The sequence below is a fragment of the Scomber scombrus genome, chromosome 17, assembly GCF_963691925.1.
Source record: "Scomber scombrus chromosome 17, fScoSco1.1, whole genome shotgun sequence".
Taxonomy (NCBI): Eukaryota; Metazoa; Chordata; class Actinopteri; order Scombriformes; family Scombridae; genus Scomber; species Scomber scombrus.
The window spans coordinates 11,167,048-11,185,217 of NC_084986.1; the positions used below are offsets into that span (position 1 = coordinate 11,167,048).

The window sequence follows — 18,170 nt, forward strand, 5'->3', positions numbered from 1 at the left end:
AGTGTATTGATTACACACTGTAATGCACTCACATGCACTCCTCGGCCTAGAGTGTTATTGTAAATGAGACTCTGCATAGATCCGGCTTCGCACTATCAGCACAGATCATCTATCACACAGTGTATATGGCTGAAAAACACAGATACTTATAAGGTGCAGAGACTGCAGCATCACAGGCAGCACAACAGCAAACAACATTTGTTCAGATCAGCAGAAAAAAGAAGACAGTCATTGCTAAAAGCAAGAGTACAGACTCAGGTATATTATTATTATTCTGACAATACCAATATTCCTCCTATTACTATTTTTCTTTTATTTCCTATTGTTCATATTGCTAGTTTACTTCCATATTTATTGTTCTTTATTTTTTATTGACACTCTTTCAATTTTTGCTATCCACTTAGCTGTTGTAACAATGTAAATTTCCCCATGGTAGGACTAATAAAGGATTATCTTATCTTATCTTATCTTATCTTATCTTATCTTATCTTAAGAGGGACATGTCAGGTGTTTTTTCTGTGGCACAAGCTTACTGTTTAAATTGGGTGCTCAAGTTGCGGCTCATTAACGCTGGAGAGGGTCTGTTTGTCTGTACGTTGAGCAGACATGTAACACCACAAGAGCACAAAACAATCTGTGCACAGCTGTGACTCTCAGAGGTGCTATTTATAGTTGGGCAACACTGAAATGCATGTACAATCATACAAACACATGCCCATGCACACACACACACCTTGTTACTCTAAAAATTAGGCCAGTGCAAACCTGCCAAAGCCCTGCTGAGATGGGAAGAGAGAAAAGAGAGATGACTATGGAGGGTGAAGGTGGGGAGCTTTAGAGGACAGATTCATCTTTACTCCAACATTACAGCATTCCACAGCAGGGGTTATGGAGCTTGACTGCATACAGCTGCATCCATTACATTCATGCAAGCTTTATGTCATGTAAGCCATCTTGAGGGAGTGACACAAATGAGCCTTGTTCATCTGATTTATTACTTAAAACCGATTAGTGGATTCTTGATTCTCACTCCAAACCAAACCTGTTAGTCTAACATACAATCTGAGGGAAAATGCTGTGAGGTTCAGTGTGGTATTTGTCTTGGAGCAGCGCTGCAGTGCTACTGTCTCCGTCCATGGTGCTGAAACATACAGCAGTTGTTACTTGAGGCGTGCACAGAAAGCCTATTGCAAAAACACAGCTGCCTACACACAATGTGACCATTGAACCAACCAAACTAAACAGGAAGATGTTACCTAATGTACAATTTTAACACTGGAGGCCTAGCAATGTGAAAGCACATGCACATAAATATATATAAATGCATTCAAACCAGTGAAACCATGCTTGCAGAATCCTGGTTTCAATGTCACTGGGTTCACTCAAATTTCACACAAGCCATTTGAGCATGTAGTGATTTTATTTTATATTATATGGTCAGTTCTGAGGTAGTGCTGAAACAGTTAATCACTTTGTTAATCAACAGAAAATGAATCAGTAACCATTTTGATAACTTATATAGTATTTAAGTATTTTGACAAACTGTGGCTCGCTTTCAAACATGACCATGTGGTGGCTTTCTTAATAGTTGGGCTGTTGATTATAAACAATCACTTTGTGCTCTGGGGAATTATGATGGTCACTTTTACTATTTTCTTTTCTTGTTTAAAAGATGTTAAGTTTTTATGATGTGAGGGCCAGTAAACAGGAGTAGAAAGAGAAGTATGACATGCAAACAAAGATCTGTGGACAAAACTGAACCACAGATGGTAACATGTAGAGTCATATGGTAAACGTTAACCAGTTGGCTACCAGGGCACCTCATTTCCACTCTCATTTCACCTCACTTTTGGAATTTCTGACATTAAGACTAAAAAACCTTTTTTGCAGCTGACATTTTGATTTATTATAGCAAGAAAAACAAAGATGTAACTAATAACAATAATTAGGTCCCTATTCCAAGTGTCTCAATAAGTCATGCCAGTAAGCCAACATGCACAACACCAGGGTCCTAGAACTGGCTTTCCTCAATTAGAAGCAGTTGTAATTGTTATCCATCCAATAGCAGCTGTTGCTGCTATGATGAAGTCAGACTATGAAAAAGTATCATTTGATGTAAAACATGCTCAACTTTCCAACAGCACCTTACTTTTGAGCATTGTTTTATTATATTAAATATAAAACAATTCAATTTTGTGAAATAATGTTTAGCTACACAGGCTTAGATTGGACATATCCATCATGTTTGCCTTAAAATAAGACATAAAAACAGGAGAGTGGTGCAAATCTAAAGTCTATTTATCTAAAAATTGCTTCTTCTCATTGGGAATGGGCAGGCATTTCAGCTGCCGTTAGCACTTTTTGCTACTGCAATTGCTGAAAGCTGCACTGTTGAACAGGTATTAAATTGATCAGACACACAAATTGTTTGGTAGAACATGAAAATGCTCACTATCAAAAACAAATATACATTACCTAAAACATTTTACAGTGGAAATATAGGCTTGAGAAGCACTCAAACCTGGATTATTGTCGGATCTAATGCCTTTGTGAACTTAAAGTGCAGGCATGTGTTATAGACCCATTAAACATGACCAGAGTTCATTGAACATGTCCTTGGCTCTTGTAAGCCAGAACAGTTTTATGAGGAATAAAACTTATAGGCCCCTGTGAGAACATGCTGGTAAATTTAAAAGAAAGACCTCGACATTTGAGCAGCACCTACTAGCTGATGCTGTTATTAAGAAAGGTCATCAAGCTGAGGAGTGAAAGTGTACTTTGCTTTCCGACAACGTTAACAGTCAAAGAAAAAACATTCAGGCCCTGACAGAGTATCACACTGTAACAGCCAGAGTATCACAGTGTTACAGTTAAGTAAGCCATTGTGGCTTTTTCCTATCCCATTCGACCAGTCTTTCCATTCACGGTGCCACATTGGCATAGTGAGCCTGTTGTGGCAGTTTGATTTCCCTAAACAACACTAATCGGACATCTGTAGGGAAGGATAAAGCCCAGATTGGCTGTAACCAGGCAGCAGTTCTCTGTCGATAGGCCCAACTCTGGCCAACACTCACACGATTGGCTGACGCAAGTCAGCGGCTGTCTTTATGGTTGGCTAGCGGTGAGCCAGCAACAGCTCACTGAGGATAGAGTATCTGGCAACCCTCTGAAGATTGGGTGCTGCCCGCCAAGAAGCTGTCTGATGATTGGCTGTGGTGACTCCAGAGTGAACTGATTGTCCTATCAATGCCCACAGCGCAGGCTGGCAGACAGTGCTGCCTGCTGGCTGGCTTTGCAATATGCAGCTATCCATAACACCTATGTCCATGTCTTTGAGTGTGTGTGTGTGTGTGTGTGTGTGTGTGTGTGTGTGTGTGTGTGTGTGTGTGTGTGTGTGTGTGTGTGTGTGTGTGTGTGTGTGTGACTGTATACCTTTCATAACTTTTCCATTGGGGAGGTGTGCAGTTAAGCCCTGCCAGCAGGCTCTAACACCTCATTATTCTAAGCCAAGCAGGAGGTGGGTTTTAGAGATCTCTCACTGAGCTATGCTCTTGGAAACGAGGGCTACAGGTCTTCCAATAACAGTAGCACAGACCTGGGAAATGTCTCTTTAGTACAAGTTAACTACACTGCAGCACTTCACCAAAAACTAATTGACAAGACGTGTACTGTTATATCACAAAACATCAACTGTTACAATCTTGTGCAAATTCATTTGGATTTGAGAGTTTTTGAGATTTAATGAATTTGAATTTGTCCACTGACTCTTGTTAACCGAAGGGTCCTTATTCCACGTGATGTTAAATACAGCTCAGCAAAATGAAAAAGATAGAGAATAGCCGTGCCTTAAGCCTCGTTGGGGGATTTTCTACATTTAGGTGAAAAACTTAAGTAAGTCAGCTCATGTGCACCCACAAGGGCATATAAAGAAGGAGATAAAAGACTACAGAGAAGGAAGAAGAAAATATGTGTTATTAAAATAAACAACAACAAAAAAACAAAAACAAAAACAACACATTATTCTTTCACTTCAGATGAATTTTGAGCATGGAAAAAAACATTTCAAACACCGTAAAAGTGTTTTAGGAATATAAAGAGTTTTGTCACGTATTTAGTATTTCACAAATTCACACCAACATAAAAACAATAATTTACAACAACTTAATAATAGCTTTTCCAACTGATGACAGGAAGAATCATTCGATTAACGTGTAAGGTGTATATAAAGTGTAAAATGGTGAAGATATTAGAACAGACCTGCTGATCTTTTATTCAAAACAGATCTGCTGATGTTTAATTCAAAAATGTCTTTCGCACTGCACCCATCCCCACTTCCAGTACTTTGCTCAGTGACACACAACACGCATTAACTGGAATAAACTGTCATGAATTCAACCAGATGGTAAATTTAAAAATATAGTTTTACATAGCTGGCTCAACATGAGGCCTTTACACTGTGTAACTTGACACAATAGGCTGTGCACTGACCGCCTCAAACGGTGTTTGTACTATACCACCCATTAGCCTGGGTGTGACGAAGGTAAACAGGAGTTACATGTGCCAAACAAACAGTTTTAATACTACATATGTTCAATGCAAGCCTACAGATATCATGTTATCATACTTACAATCACAAATTATTTCCAAGGCAATTTACTTTAAGACGATTGCAGCTGTTTAAATGAATGCAGAATTATTACTGCAGTATTCAAAGAAAATACATACTAAAAGACAATTGATATATAACTTCTATATGATGTTCCCCATTTAAATACATCAGCTTTAGGATTATGCAATTTTTTTTTTGTGTATTACATATAGAGTATATGATATATTATAATCAACAGTGAAGATGTCTACAAGACATCAGGCATGCAGTAATAATGACCAAAATCCAAAGCTGCCATGTATATGGAAGATAGACGAAGTGCTTTCTTTAACCAAGAGTTAAAAGGGATATTTTTTTTTAAATTCTGGATTATTTTGAGTGTTTCAGAGTTTATCATAATAATATTATCTACAGTGAAATGATTAAAGAATATCAGTCGCTGTAGCCTGGAGGTAGAGAAATGAGCTTGCAACTACTTTTTTTTCTTTTTTAACATCATCAGTTCTAGACGGGTTGGGGGAAACGTGGGTGGGCAAAGTGAATGAGTCACACTTCTTCCTCCTTTAATATCACTTTTGATGTACTTTTAAGCAAAGCATATACTGTGCTGTAACTGTTTCAGTGTACCTGGACAGTGGTCACCATTAAAGACAAGTATGGCATGAGTAATTTTGGACCCTTTTGTCCAGACAGATTTCTGCCCTATAAAAAAAGCTCTCTCATTTACAACATCTCCTCTTACCCTCACTGCCATTTCTGTCAGCACAAAGACTTTTTATAGTATCATTTTCAAATCCACCTCATAAAGAATTTGACACCTCATCCATCAAACACAATCATCCCCTGAATGGACTCTGGCTTAATCAATTGCATTACTACAATAATACACCTGATTTAATTTAGTGTATCCGCATGGCTCTTACAAGTCCTAGCAGTCCTACACGTCATAATTGGTAATTCACACCAATTAAGACAGCGTTCATATTCAATATGTTTGTTCCTGTTTGTCTGAATGTCAATTAGGGTGAACAAGATGTTTGCCGTCTCAAACTGACTCCAGTATGGAGCACGCAGACACAAGGAGACAGACAGGGAACTACTTTTAGAAAGTCTACAAAGCTTGATTTTGTCTGAGAACAAATAAATAAATCTATTTATGTGAGCTATAAAAAATACACCTTGTTAGATGTATATTAAATTAGCCAGACTGTGAGGAAAATAACTGAAGAAATAGCTTATTTAATGACTTGCTTGTAAAAATGAGACAGACCTGAAACAAGGCTTGACGTGAATGCCGTGTACAAAACAGTTAATTGTTATTTTGACATGCAGTCATATGCAGAGCAAAAAGGAGAGAGTAAGTAGGGCATCTGTGTCAGGTCAGACAACCAACTTGAGTAAGAGGCAGCGGTGTTTCATTTCACAGGGCGCTTAGCATGGCAGCAGACTTCCTGGCACACACTCCCACTGAGCACCAGTACAGTGATTCTAAATGTTAAGCACATTGTTTAATAGTCCATTATGTAAATTGATATTGCTCATTGACTGTTGTCCTTGGCTGCCCACGAGGTGTCAGAGAGAAAGACGGAGATGTACTGTACTCTAGCACAGTGGCAGGCTAATAGGGTATGCCATCAATGTTGTTTGGTTTTTGGGTGCCAGATCTTCCCTTCTGCTCCACTTCTTCCCATCACCCGAATCCACCTCTAAATACCATAAAAGTCACAATTAATTTAAATGTATTAACATCTAGGAGGTAATTTTCATTATCTATTAATCTGCCTTTTTCCGGGTCCATTGTTCTATTTAAAGCATATACTATAATCTCTCAATACTATGTCTACAAATGTCTTTTTTGTTGACAAACCTACTTTATTCTATGTCACAATACATTTTTGGTATTATTATTTAACATTTACCTACTACTATACTGCCTATTTTTATATGGTCAGTAATCGATATAGAATTTTAAAACAATACCATGAACATACCATGAAGTCCTTCCTGCTGTTTCCATCATGCATGACATATGTGCAGCAGTAGATTTGTGGCTGTAATACCATGCTGACTTAACTTTTGTGACTCCACAAATCAGAATTAAGAAAATCTGTGTGTAATCTTGCTGATTTTGAAACGTGGTAGAGATTAGTAAGATCATGGTTGAAGTTGAAATCCGTTAAAGAGAAGTATGGTAGGAAGACAAAAGGTAAAAGAAAAAATCGCAGGAACAGACCGACAACTCTGAAAATCCTCCTGTACTAGACTTTAACTTTGACAACCCTGACGGTTTTATGAAGCCTCCTTTCCGCTTAACAAAGTGCAGATGTTTGGAGAGAAATAAAAAATATTTTTTTCGCGTGTGGAAGTAGACTGACATCCAATTGAAAAAGATCTACTTCCCCTGCAGTTGGAAAGGCATTAGGAATAAAGCTCAACCGAATGGATGGGTCATACATCATTGAGCATTACTCATGCTGTGCTGTGACTCTAAAACACAAATTGGATTACCTGCGCACCCACGCGGATCACCCGAATTGGACAGGCACAGACATACGGGCAACACATAGGCAGACACATGCAAAGTACATAAACTCATGCATCTGCAAAATGCATGATGCAAACATGGTCAAATTTACAAATCCATGGGGTCTTATTGAGCTTGCAATAAAGAGAGTTCTCACATACACACCTCTGGTCTATTTCTAAGACACATACACACACAGAGTGCAATTTTTGCTCCCCGATGATAAATGCCACATTATTGTGATGTACAGCGGAGGATCACGTCATATAAAGGTTGCCATGATGGAATCTTAGTTTGAAGCTGCTGGCCTTGACACGTGAAATCAGATCCTTAAAAAGTTTATGGTGCTGTGAACCCAGACAGCATCCCTCTTCTCCTGTAAACATTGCACTGCAAGCTGATGATTTATTAGCAAGGCATCCAATAAATCTGAATACCCATCTCTCTAAACAACCCATTTCTGGATTTGGAGGTTTAAGGAGACCGTTTGTTTTTTGTTCATCACAGTCTGGTGGCCAAGACTCGATCTTTACCGCTGAGATCATCAATGCTGCAGCAGCGGCGCTTCGGTAATGAATACAGAACTTTACAGCCACACACTAATTGAGCCATTATTATCATTTGAAACAACACATTTAAAACGGAGCCACACAACAATAGTTCACACCCACTATAAACTAAAAAGGGTCGTAAAGGCCACAGTGGCCATTTGGTTTAATAGGAAATTAAGTTTTGTTACAGAGCACACTGCTAGTATCAGTGGTGCTGGAGTTGTTAGTGAACAAGCTCTTAAGTGCTCTTACTCAGATCAAAAAGTAAGTTTGTTCTGATACCAATAATGAAACAAGATGCTCTTAGGCTTACTAAAATCAAATGTTCTAGCTGGAAGAAATACACAGCAGCATGGGGAGTCAAAGCACCAAAGAGATGTAGAGAGCAGAGCAGATCTCAACAAATAAGTTTAATAAGGATTTTTTAAAAACCTAAAATAAAGTTTGTTTTTCACTATTTGAAATGTCACGCAAATAATACAAATAATGTTCACATCATGAAATGCATGGTGATGGTGAACATTATTCCTGCTAAACTCCAGCATGTTAACATTGTCATTGTGAACATTTTAGTGTGTTGATGTTAGCTCAAAGAACAGCCACACAGAGCTACAGGTATGGAGAGTACACTCTTTGTCTTGTTTTATATTAATAAGGATTGTTATACGATATTCAGTGCATATGTCTGTTGCTGTTTTACCTCTATTCTCAACAGTATAACTGGCCCTAGTTTTGATTCTTAAACATTACCATGTACATAATATCAGTTTGGGGGAGAACAAACATTTCCTATTCATTCTTCCATACAGTGATCTTTTATGTTGCTCTTTTATTTAAAAAAGGGCTTTAAAAGCTACTACTTAATTTCACAAACTACTACTTAATTTCACTGCCTACAAATATTTAATGGGGACATAGCATTGTCTCCTTCAAAGGGTGTATTTGTTCCCTTTGGATAAAACTTTGGGACAGACCCAGATCTCACACATGGACCCCCTACTGCTTAAAAAGGCCATCTGAAATCTGATGCTATAAGCAAGCTGACAGCAGCCTGTGGTCACTGTAATCCCTCCAGAATGAGATTATCCCTGTGTGGCAACAGTGGAGCCAGGGTGGGCAGGGCACTCCCATCAGCTGTGTGTGTAAGACAGAGCCCATTAAACCTCTACCACTAATCTCTACACACAGACACACCTTGACAGCCTGCATATAAACTCGGCCCCGAGTGGGCTTCAGCATCCGTGACACAGGAGAAGTCTCCAAAAGTGACAACAATGGACTTCAAAACAATGATTTCTCTTCTGTTGCTGCTGCTTGTGGGCCTCTGTAAGGCTCACCATGCCAATGTAAGAACTTCCTCGCTAAATATAGCGAGGAACAGATTGTATACACTGTATGTACTGTAATGACCTATTTCACATACTGTTGGCTTCTATATGAATTCAGGACATTGAATTAGACTGAATTGATGTATTTTATGAGGATGTAAATGATTTTTTCCCCCATTTTTTTCACAGGAACATGAAGCTGGTAGTGGTAAGTGACCAAAGCTCAGTGCATTTAGAGACCAGCCTAACAGATGAAATTTCTGAGGTATCATACTGTGTGTCATTGTGAAAATAGGCTTGTATGATGTGTGCTTTTCCCCCATTCATTAGAGATTTCTGTGGATACATCCACCGAGGACATTACCACAACTATTCTGAGGATGAACAATGGTGAGTATTCAATCATGATATTACAAGAATGGCAAGGGAGCATGCGCTTCTTACAATACCAATTGAGAGAGGCCATGTTAAAACACATTTCTGAAATAACAGTGATTCCTTGCCTTGCCTACTAATGTTCAGCAGTCACTCAAATGAAAATGTTTCTTTTAGGATCTACTGATTTCCTGATGGAAGGAGATTTGCAGATTCCAAATACAAGGAATGCTATGAAGTGCTTTAATAAAGCATATAGCTGTCTGTGGCCAAAGTCCCCAAACGGAAATGTGGAAATCCCTTTTACTATAAGCGAGAAATACGGTGAGATTTATTTTTTAAGGTAAAGCGTTAATGAAATGCTGGATTCTGCATGTTAACATACTGAGTTAATGATGTTACTAATGACGCACTTTTATCCACAACTGTAGATAACACTGAGAGGAACAAGATTCTAAATGCCATGAGAGGCTTTGCAACAAAAACCTGCATTCGCTTCATTCCACGTATGAATCAGAGGGCTTACATAAGAATTGAACCGAGATTTGGGTAAGTCAAAAACTAAAGTACTCTGCACATTACACATGAGTACACAGGTACTGTATAAAATACAAGTACAAAATATACTTCAAAAAACTGGCCAGTGACAACAGAGTGGGCTCATTATAAGATAAATGAGTTATTTGAACTGTAAATCATCCAAAGATATTCCAGTAGAGCCCAAGATTCAAAATGTATGTGTGTGTATTAGATGTGTGCATAGTACAGTAAAGTCTACAGTTGCTTGCTAGCCGCAAGCTTACCTTCACTTATTCAATACATGGTGGAACATGTTAACAACATACTGTAAAGTTTAGAACAGTTTCAAAAAGTATTCAAAATATACTTTACTAGTCTACTTTATTTCAGTTAAACCTACCTACCTTTTTACCTTGTGAGGTGGCTGGATTCACGAGATCACAATATCATTCAAGAATCCATCCAATAGGACCAATCTGTGTCCTATGATGATTCTCAGGATTTGTCAAACAATTAACCTCTTTAAACAGCAACTACCTTAATAATCATTCATCCATATAGCCTATAACAAGTTTTAGGAGCAGGAATGGAGCAAAAGAGTAGTTAACTTCAACTTAAGCCTCACATTTCTTGAATTTCTTGCTTTTTTTTGCTAGTTGTTAGCCAATGAACCTGCAGTTGACAACCACAACTATGCTCATGACTACGGTAACAGCAAAATATACCTGCCTAATGAAAGAAAGCCAATTATTTAAGCAAGTGCACAGTGGGTCTCTGACAATACACATTATGTTGGTTTATTAAAAAAAATGTATTAATTTATCAAATGTCAAGTTGCATATTGCATGTTAATTATCTCTTTCTATTTCTCTTTTTCCACAAATAGGTGTGCCTCTTTACTGGGTCGTGTTGGAGACTCGCAGATGCTGTCACTGCAGAGGTATGGCTGTGTAAGCAACGGCATCATCCAGCACGAGCTGATGCATTCGCTGGGTTTCTACCATGAACACACTCGTCCAGATCGCGACGACTATGTTAAAATCAACTGGGAAAACATCTACGAACGTAAGAACCTCACAGCATGATTTATGATTGATTGACTATAATTTATTCCCTCGGCTTGTTGGCTATTGATAAATATACTCGTTGTCACCAGATTTAACCATAAACTTCGCAAAGAAGGACTCTAATACTCTCAACACTCAGTATGACTACACCTCTGTGATGCACTATGGAAGGTAAGGTAGAACAACAATGTTAGACAAACACCTCAAATTTGCTTTTATTCTAAAAGAAAATTTTACTATTTCTGACATGATTCTTTTCTCTCATTACCATCACCATCACCATGTCTGTAGAACTTACTTTGGGAAGGGTGGATCAGAAACTATAACTCCCATCCTTGATCCCACTGCTCCTATTGGCCAAGCGAAGAGCCTCTCTGCCCTCGACATCCTCAAAATCAACCTGCTCTACAAATGCTGGAATTACATTGGATAGATGATTCCTGCAGTATATTTTGATTCATAATACTTCACACATGACAGTATGATAATAAAATGTTATGATTTCAAGAATCTTTTGTCCTTTGTCATTTACTGTGAAGTTTATGTACCACTTTTGTGTTCTGCTAACATAATTAACAATTTGCTTAAAATTAAAGGTGATAACCAATTTTAAATGTCAAAGAAAATGCTCTAGTTTGGAGAATTTCATAACAGAGAGCCTGTGTTACACACTGGGGAAGTACATTTGATAGACATGGATGCTCACAAGATAGTGAGCATCTAACAAAAGACACTGAGTTGCACTATGGGTCTGAAAGTCAGGATATCTTGGCCTCTACTGTTTTAATTTCAACCCACCCTCGTTTTAATATCTCCTACAAGTCTTCAAACTTCAAGAAGGTGCAATTCCCAAATCATTGGAGTATTCTTTCAGGTTACGGTTCACTCTGTCTGGAGTTACATTTTACAGAATGCATATCTGCCAAAGTGCCAATGAATAAATGTTTCTGAATAAATATGATATGGCTGAACCAGTTTTTAGCTAAAATAGTATGGTGCTCACCGTGACTCAGCAAATTCACTTACCCAATACCCAAAATATACTTTCTGTCTCTACTAAAACAAAAGCCAAAGGAAGCAGTCTTGGATGACATCATATAAGATTTAGTACATCTTCATTTATCAATTTTGGATGATTGTAGCAAAATTGCACTGAATTCAATAAAACTTGAAACACTTGTGTTTGCAAAGAAAATAAAGTTGGCGAACGTTGGCAAAGGACTCACATGAATTTAATTAAATACAAAAAAAAGACAAATATATGGCGATATCTTCCTAATTGAGTTCATTTCCATTTCAGCTCATAGTAATTAAGTTTGGGATTTGTACAATGGTGAAGAGTACAGTGTTTTATCAGAGTGAATCAGTGCTGCAGTATATTCAGCGAGCCAAATTTTGCAGAGCTGCGTCTCTGCGGAAGGGCATAGATGCGGTAGGACATGAGATAAACCCCTCTCCTACTACTCCCTAACCCTGCAGAGAAATTAGGTTTATTTTTCACTTGGCTACATCCCACACTCTTTTTTTTCCACCCTTTGAAATCCTACGCAATGTTATTCTGCTGTATTCACCCCAGTGAGAGAGAGAGAGAGAGAGAGAGAGAGAGAGAGAGAGAGAGAGAGAGAGAGAGAGAGAGAGAGAGAGAGAGAGAGAGAGCAGTGTTGGGTGAGAAAGGAGTAGTGGGGGAGTTTCAGGGTGAGATAAGGAAGGAGAATGCCTAGGAGATAGAACAGACTCCTATTAAGCTAATTTCCCTGTTCCTATGATGTATGAATGCACATACAATCATGACAGCATTGCATGTATTTCTCCAGTGTTCTGGTTTAAATGCAGCTAAAGAGGCCATGGCACTAACCAGAACACCGGCTCTGAGAAAGCCGGTGTATCTGTATAGTTCAGATGGACACAGGGCGTTTAATGTTTCATAAAGTAGTTTCAGTTCATATCAATCGTTCTGCCCATGAAATATTTAAAATCTACTTGTTTTTTGAAATATTTAACGCTCTGACTCTGTTCATGCTCCAAGAAGCTCTGAGAGACTTTGGGCTGGCTATAAATTAAAGTGTTTCTGCAAATCCTGATTAAAATAAGATCACCGATGAGCCTGAGATCCTATGACTGAAGTACAAACATATCACCAGTGGAATAAACTGAGTCTAAAAAAAAAACGTTCAATGAAACTAATGAAAACTAATGTCACCTCTCTGAATTTTGCAGCAATATAAACAGAAACATAGAGCATGAAATATTTTATCTCTCCTTTGGCTGTTCACAAGTGCGCTTCTCTTGGTGTTGTTGTTATTGAAGACTATGAAAAATATGAAATGGAAGCTTGATACACAGTACATTACCTAACATTTAGTATTACCGACAGCTTTAAAGCATTGTCTGTAAGGCTCTTACAGATGCTCTTTGACCATACTTTAAAGGGCAGTGTGTGTATGACCAGCAGGGTCTCCTGTAGGATGTCGGCTCTAATGAGAGCAGGCCGAGCGGAGCCAAATGGAGTCTGATCTGTGATGTCACTGGTAATACGCTGGCAGGCCATAACCGCTGGCTGGCTGAGCAGCTCTTACCACCACGTTATTAACACAGATCAGTGTACCTGCCTCTCTTCAAACACGATAAGCTTCAACACACAGCTCTCCTCAGTTCACTGCATGAGCTGCCTAATGCCCACCAATAGAAAAAATCCATCTTAGCCACTTTAACCTTGTTGTAGAGTTTTCTGTGAGCATGGTAATGTTTTAACCTATCAGGAAAGAAATCCCTTTGGAAAAAAAGCCACTTCATACTACAAGTTTGAGTATTTTTAAGGGGGCTGTATCATGCACAGGGATATATTTATAGTTTGGAGCTCCACTGGTATATCTTTGCATGATTTATTTATCCTTATTTATCGTATACTGGTCCTGCAGCCCCTCGGTTCAGCCTCTGTCTGAAACAGGCTATTTCAGCCCACGCCCCCGCCCCCCAATGAGCCCACTTTGTGTTGATTGGCCAGCATCCAGAAGCTGTCTCTTTGCTGACTTCTGGCTATTCTGGAGGCTGCATAAACAAACCATAATAATACGATTTCACTTCTTTTTCTTGTTTTTTTTACTTCAAATGAAAACTTCTAAAGTTCACCCGTACATTCCCGAATCCGAAACCAAACAGCATGAAACAACCTTAACAGAAAAGGCTATGGAACACACAGCTGTTTGTGGGCATATATGAACAATCTGGTGTCATAACAAGAAGGAAGTAGAGGTAACTTCTTACAGGAAGAATTTTAAATACATTTAACTCAAGTTTTTGAGCTTTGACCATGTTTAACATAGACATCGGACATCATTACAGAACAGAAAATCAAAAAAGAAAACACATTATGTCCCTTTTAGAAAGGAGTTCACACTTTTTCAGTTTCTACTTCACTGGGGTGTCTAATATGAGGCTTAGTCACATTAAGGGGGTATTTTCCAAAGTTACAGTTACAGTCATACAGTCTCCCTCCTTTTGTTATTATCCCTCTGCAGCAGCTCAGCAACAAAACACAGACTGGGGGAAACATAAAGAGAGAATAATGGGATGAAAAGACGTGAACATTGGAAAATACTCACTTGATTTGGCTAATTCAGACTGCTGAAGCTTCATGTTTGAATTCAATTTCGCACAGACCGAGGAATGGATTTTGTCTCCCATCACTAACTTATTAAAATCTCATTAGGAAGCGATCTGTTCATGGCCTGTGTGGACAGAAGGAATGATGAAAGCTTCCAGTAACTCTTTAAATGAACATGTGACCATCTGTAGTTTGTTTCAACTTAAAAAGATGGGAACCCGTCCTTTGAATAAATGACATACGGTGGCTTCTTCCTGAACATAATTAAATTGCCTAATAACAAACAAGAATATGAAAAACAACAGAGACAGTTGTTTGCACGGATCATTTGATATTGCAATCTGTGGTGTGCGTCTGCTTTCAAAGCCCATCCATGGTCACAAGCAAGTCAGCTGTTAAGTGCCCCTTTTGAGCAACATGAAAGCAGTGCTTGCAAAAACAAGTACATTTAGTTAAGGACGCAATCAAAAGAAATAACAGATTGGCATTCAAAATCTGTGTTTCTTTGTTGTTACCCTTTAAGACCCAGTGGAAACGATTAGCTGGCTGAGAGATCGAAAGCAGGCAAACGCTAACGTGTGCTGTTGTTGAAGCTTTCATGAAGTTTCACTTAGCTTCTTCTTCTTCTGTGGAGCCTGAGGAGCCACATACGAACTTCTAAGATGCCTGAACCTAGAATAGCATGCTGACAAGTTACTGTCTGTTGTCACTGCATTCTCAAATCTCATAAATATTTCATGCATTGTGCTCACTGACACCAAGATTGTGGCTGACATTACTTTCAGTAGAAAAAAGGACAGTTCAGAAGAAAAGAAAGATGGAATGATATGAAGGGGTTCTACGTAAAATGTGGGCAAGTGAGCTTGCTAATGTGTTGTCTTCACCGGTTTGTGCGTTATTTCTATATACAACAAGAGCATGTCTGTGTCAAAGATAAATTATGTCTTAAAAAGGGCCTTTGTAAATGTGTAAATCAGGTGGAGGCATTAGGCCACAATCCCTCTGAGCTGTGTTTGCAGAGCTAGCACCACATCTCTGTTTGTCAGCGCTGAGGCATTGCAGCTGTCAAAAATGATGCGGTCCCATTAGTGACGGAATCCAAGCTGAGACAGAGCCAGACAGAAAGCCGCTGTGGGGACAAGATGATAACTAGGTACTCATTGGAGATGTGAGGGATGTTGTTTTGTGCATCGCTCCCTGTACGTGTCTGATGAGAACAGGGCAGAGAAGGAGATGGAGGGGTTAAGATAAAGAGTGAGGGGAAGGCGTGGAGAATGAGAAGGATAGGGGGACACGGTTAAAGCAGGAAAAAGGATGGGGGAGATAAGATGAGACAAATAGAGAGGGGAACAATAAGACAGGAGCAAGAAAGAACGACTTGGACAGTAATCACGGGAAGGAAACAGTGAAAGAGACGAATCAAAGCTGCGGCTGAAGCAAGTGACTGGACTCAAAGACAGAGTAAGATTCAGAGGCCCAAATATCATGCATACTCTGAGATTGGCAGGTTTATTCACAGCAAGTTACTGATCTCTCATCCTGCAGATCATTTTACCTCTGAGCTAAGCTGCATGCATCATAGCGGGATACAGACACATTACAAGTGATGCAAAGGAAATCGCTTCCACTGCAGCACATATGAGTGCAGCAGGCTATGATGTCATGCTACAGAGACAGCTCTTAACAGTGAGTTACGCTGCAATTAATCAGTAGGCTGATTGATCTCTTGATTAAAAAGCAATCTGACAGTGAAGGTCTTTACAATCAACAGAACTGATAAACAGTGTGCAAAGAGCTGCTAACACTATAGCAATGTGATATTAGGACGAACATTTGAAAACTATTACCACTATGATTATAACTTACACAACATTGCTCTCCAAGCTTGTACAAATCAATGTCAGTCTAGATTAATCTGCTACAGACCCCCAGGGCAAAAAATAGCAAATTAACACATTTGCTAACTGATTTTGCCCACAAACCAGCCAGTATTGTCTACATTGGAACACTAACCTGTCCCCATGTTTGCTGGATTTCAGTTGGCTTGATCATTTGATGAAATATTTTCACTATTTCTTGGGGCCCTCAACATTTCAGTTTTTTATTTTGTTTCAGTGGTTCATCTTACCAAACAGATTGCAAATAATCAAAAATTAGAGCAGCAACTAACAATAAGTTTATTATTTATTAATCTGCACATTATTTTCCCAATTAAGTGATTAATTGTATGGTCTATAAAATGTCAGGAAACAATGAAAAAAAAAAAAAGGCTGTTATAATTCCACATAACAGGTGATCTTCAGATGTCTGACCAACACTCCAAAACCCAAACATATGTTTACTAGCAAAATAAAGCAATAAATCGCCACATTTGAGAAGCTGAAACCAGCAAACAGTCAGCATTTTTACATAAACAAATGACAAATTTCACTATCATAATATTTGCTGGTAAATATTCTCTTGATCAACTAATTAGTTAATCAACTAATTATTGAAGCTCTAAATCAAATTACAAGAAGTTACAAGTAATTGCCATACAGCAAACTTGGGGCTTTTGAGGCTGCTGAAGGGGAGTTACCTACTTTGTGTGGTTGGCAATCCATTCTGTATTAATGGAACATAATGGATAGTTGTCTCATACTGAAAGAGGGGTTCCAAGCTTTCTTTAGAGTCACTGTTTAATTACACTACATACTTTATTAGTTATATGAAATAATGGGCAGGATGAAAACTAAGCCCATAGTATGTACCCTTTTAGCTTGGAACTTTATTTTGAAAGGGGTTTACCTTCATGCCCTGAAAAATTCAAAATGTCCAACATTTATGTCACTTTTCAGAAAAAAACCCATCTTTCAACTAAAGGCAATATTCTACATAGGACTTGGACTATCCAGCAGGTCACACAATCTAATGACACATCCAAAGTCTACATGATTACTTACTCACACAAGGGTTGTGACTGAAACCCATCACTTGTTCACTAATCCCTATACAATGGATACTCAACACTTTGTTCTATAGTGAGCAGTAAATTGAGATTTCAGACACTTAATAATCATCATTATTTTGTGTCATCGCTGACAGGTGTCTTGTCACACTGTAATTTTCCCGAGACAGAAGTGCTGTAATTGCAGTAGCATCACTTGAGTATAAAGGACAGTGCATGCCACAAACGATGCTACATCATCCCACATAGAAGCCAATCAGTTGAACACTTCCTGAAAACCTTTTACCTTCTCACTTTTCTGAAATGTTGTACAATGTTCTCAACTGTGCGTCAGTACACTGTGACATCACTGTATGCTAGGGTTACAGGCGCAACCAAATACACTTCTGACTATACTGACCCAGACCCATCACTCAATCTGGTTGAGGTCTGCTGATAAATTGTTCTTTTGGTCAATACATAGCCCATAAAACATCCATTACATCAGCAGTAAAGCAAACTTTGCCTTTTATGACAGATGTAACAGCCTCAGATAAGTAACACATACATCAAACTACAATTTCTCTTCTCTCACACACAGAAAAAGAAAAAAAACAGCAACAAAACATACAACAGAGTTAACACCAACATTGTGCTTATGTGTGTG

At 38.6% G+C, this 18,170-nt stretch overlaps 2 protein-coding genes across 2 annotated transcripts in view; one reads left to right on the forward strand and one right to left on the reverse strand.

Moving 5' to 3' along the window:
- LOC133997289 (MAM domain-containing glycosylphosphatidylinositol anchor protein 2-like) overlaps positions 1 to 18,170 on the reverse strand; it is a 179,082-nt gene that overhangs the window by 129,252 nt on the left and 31,660 nt on the right. The window lies entirely within an intron of this gene.
- Positions 8,959 to 11,406, forward strand: LOC133997350 (low choriolytic enzyme-like). Its single transcript, XM_062436926.1, has 8 exons — positions 8,959 to 9,030; positions 9,202 to 9,220; positions 9,343 to 9,402; positions 9,565 to 9,711; positions 9,819 to 9,936; positions 10,793 to 10,971; positions 11,063 to 11,144; positions 11,265 to 11,406. Exons 1-8 carry the CDS (start codon positions 8,959 to 8,961, stop codon positions 11,404 to 11,406), a joined length of 819 nt encoding a protein of 272 aa, XP_062292910.1.

Excerpts from the sequence above, each read along its gene's own strand:
- LOC133997350 (XM_062436926.1), top strand. The coding sequence starts at position 8,959 with ATGGACTTCAAAACAATGATTTCTCTTCTGTTGCTGCTGCTTGTGGGC. Across the intron at positions 9,937-10,792 it reads AGAATTGAACCGAGATTTGG|GTGTGCCTCTTTACTGGGTC; the intron begins GTAAGTCAAAAA and ends TTCCACAAATAG. Across the intron at positions 11,145-11,264 it reads TCTGTGATGCACTATGGAAG|AACTTACTTTGGGAAGGGTG; the intron begins GTAAGGTAGAAC and ends CCATGTCTGTAG.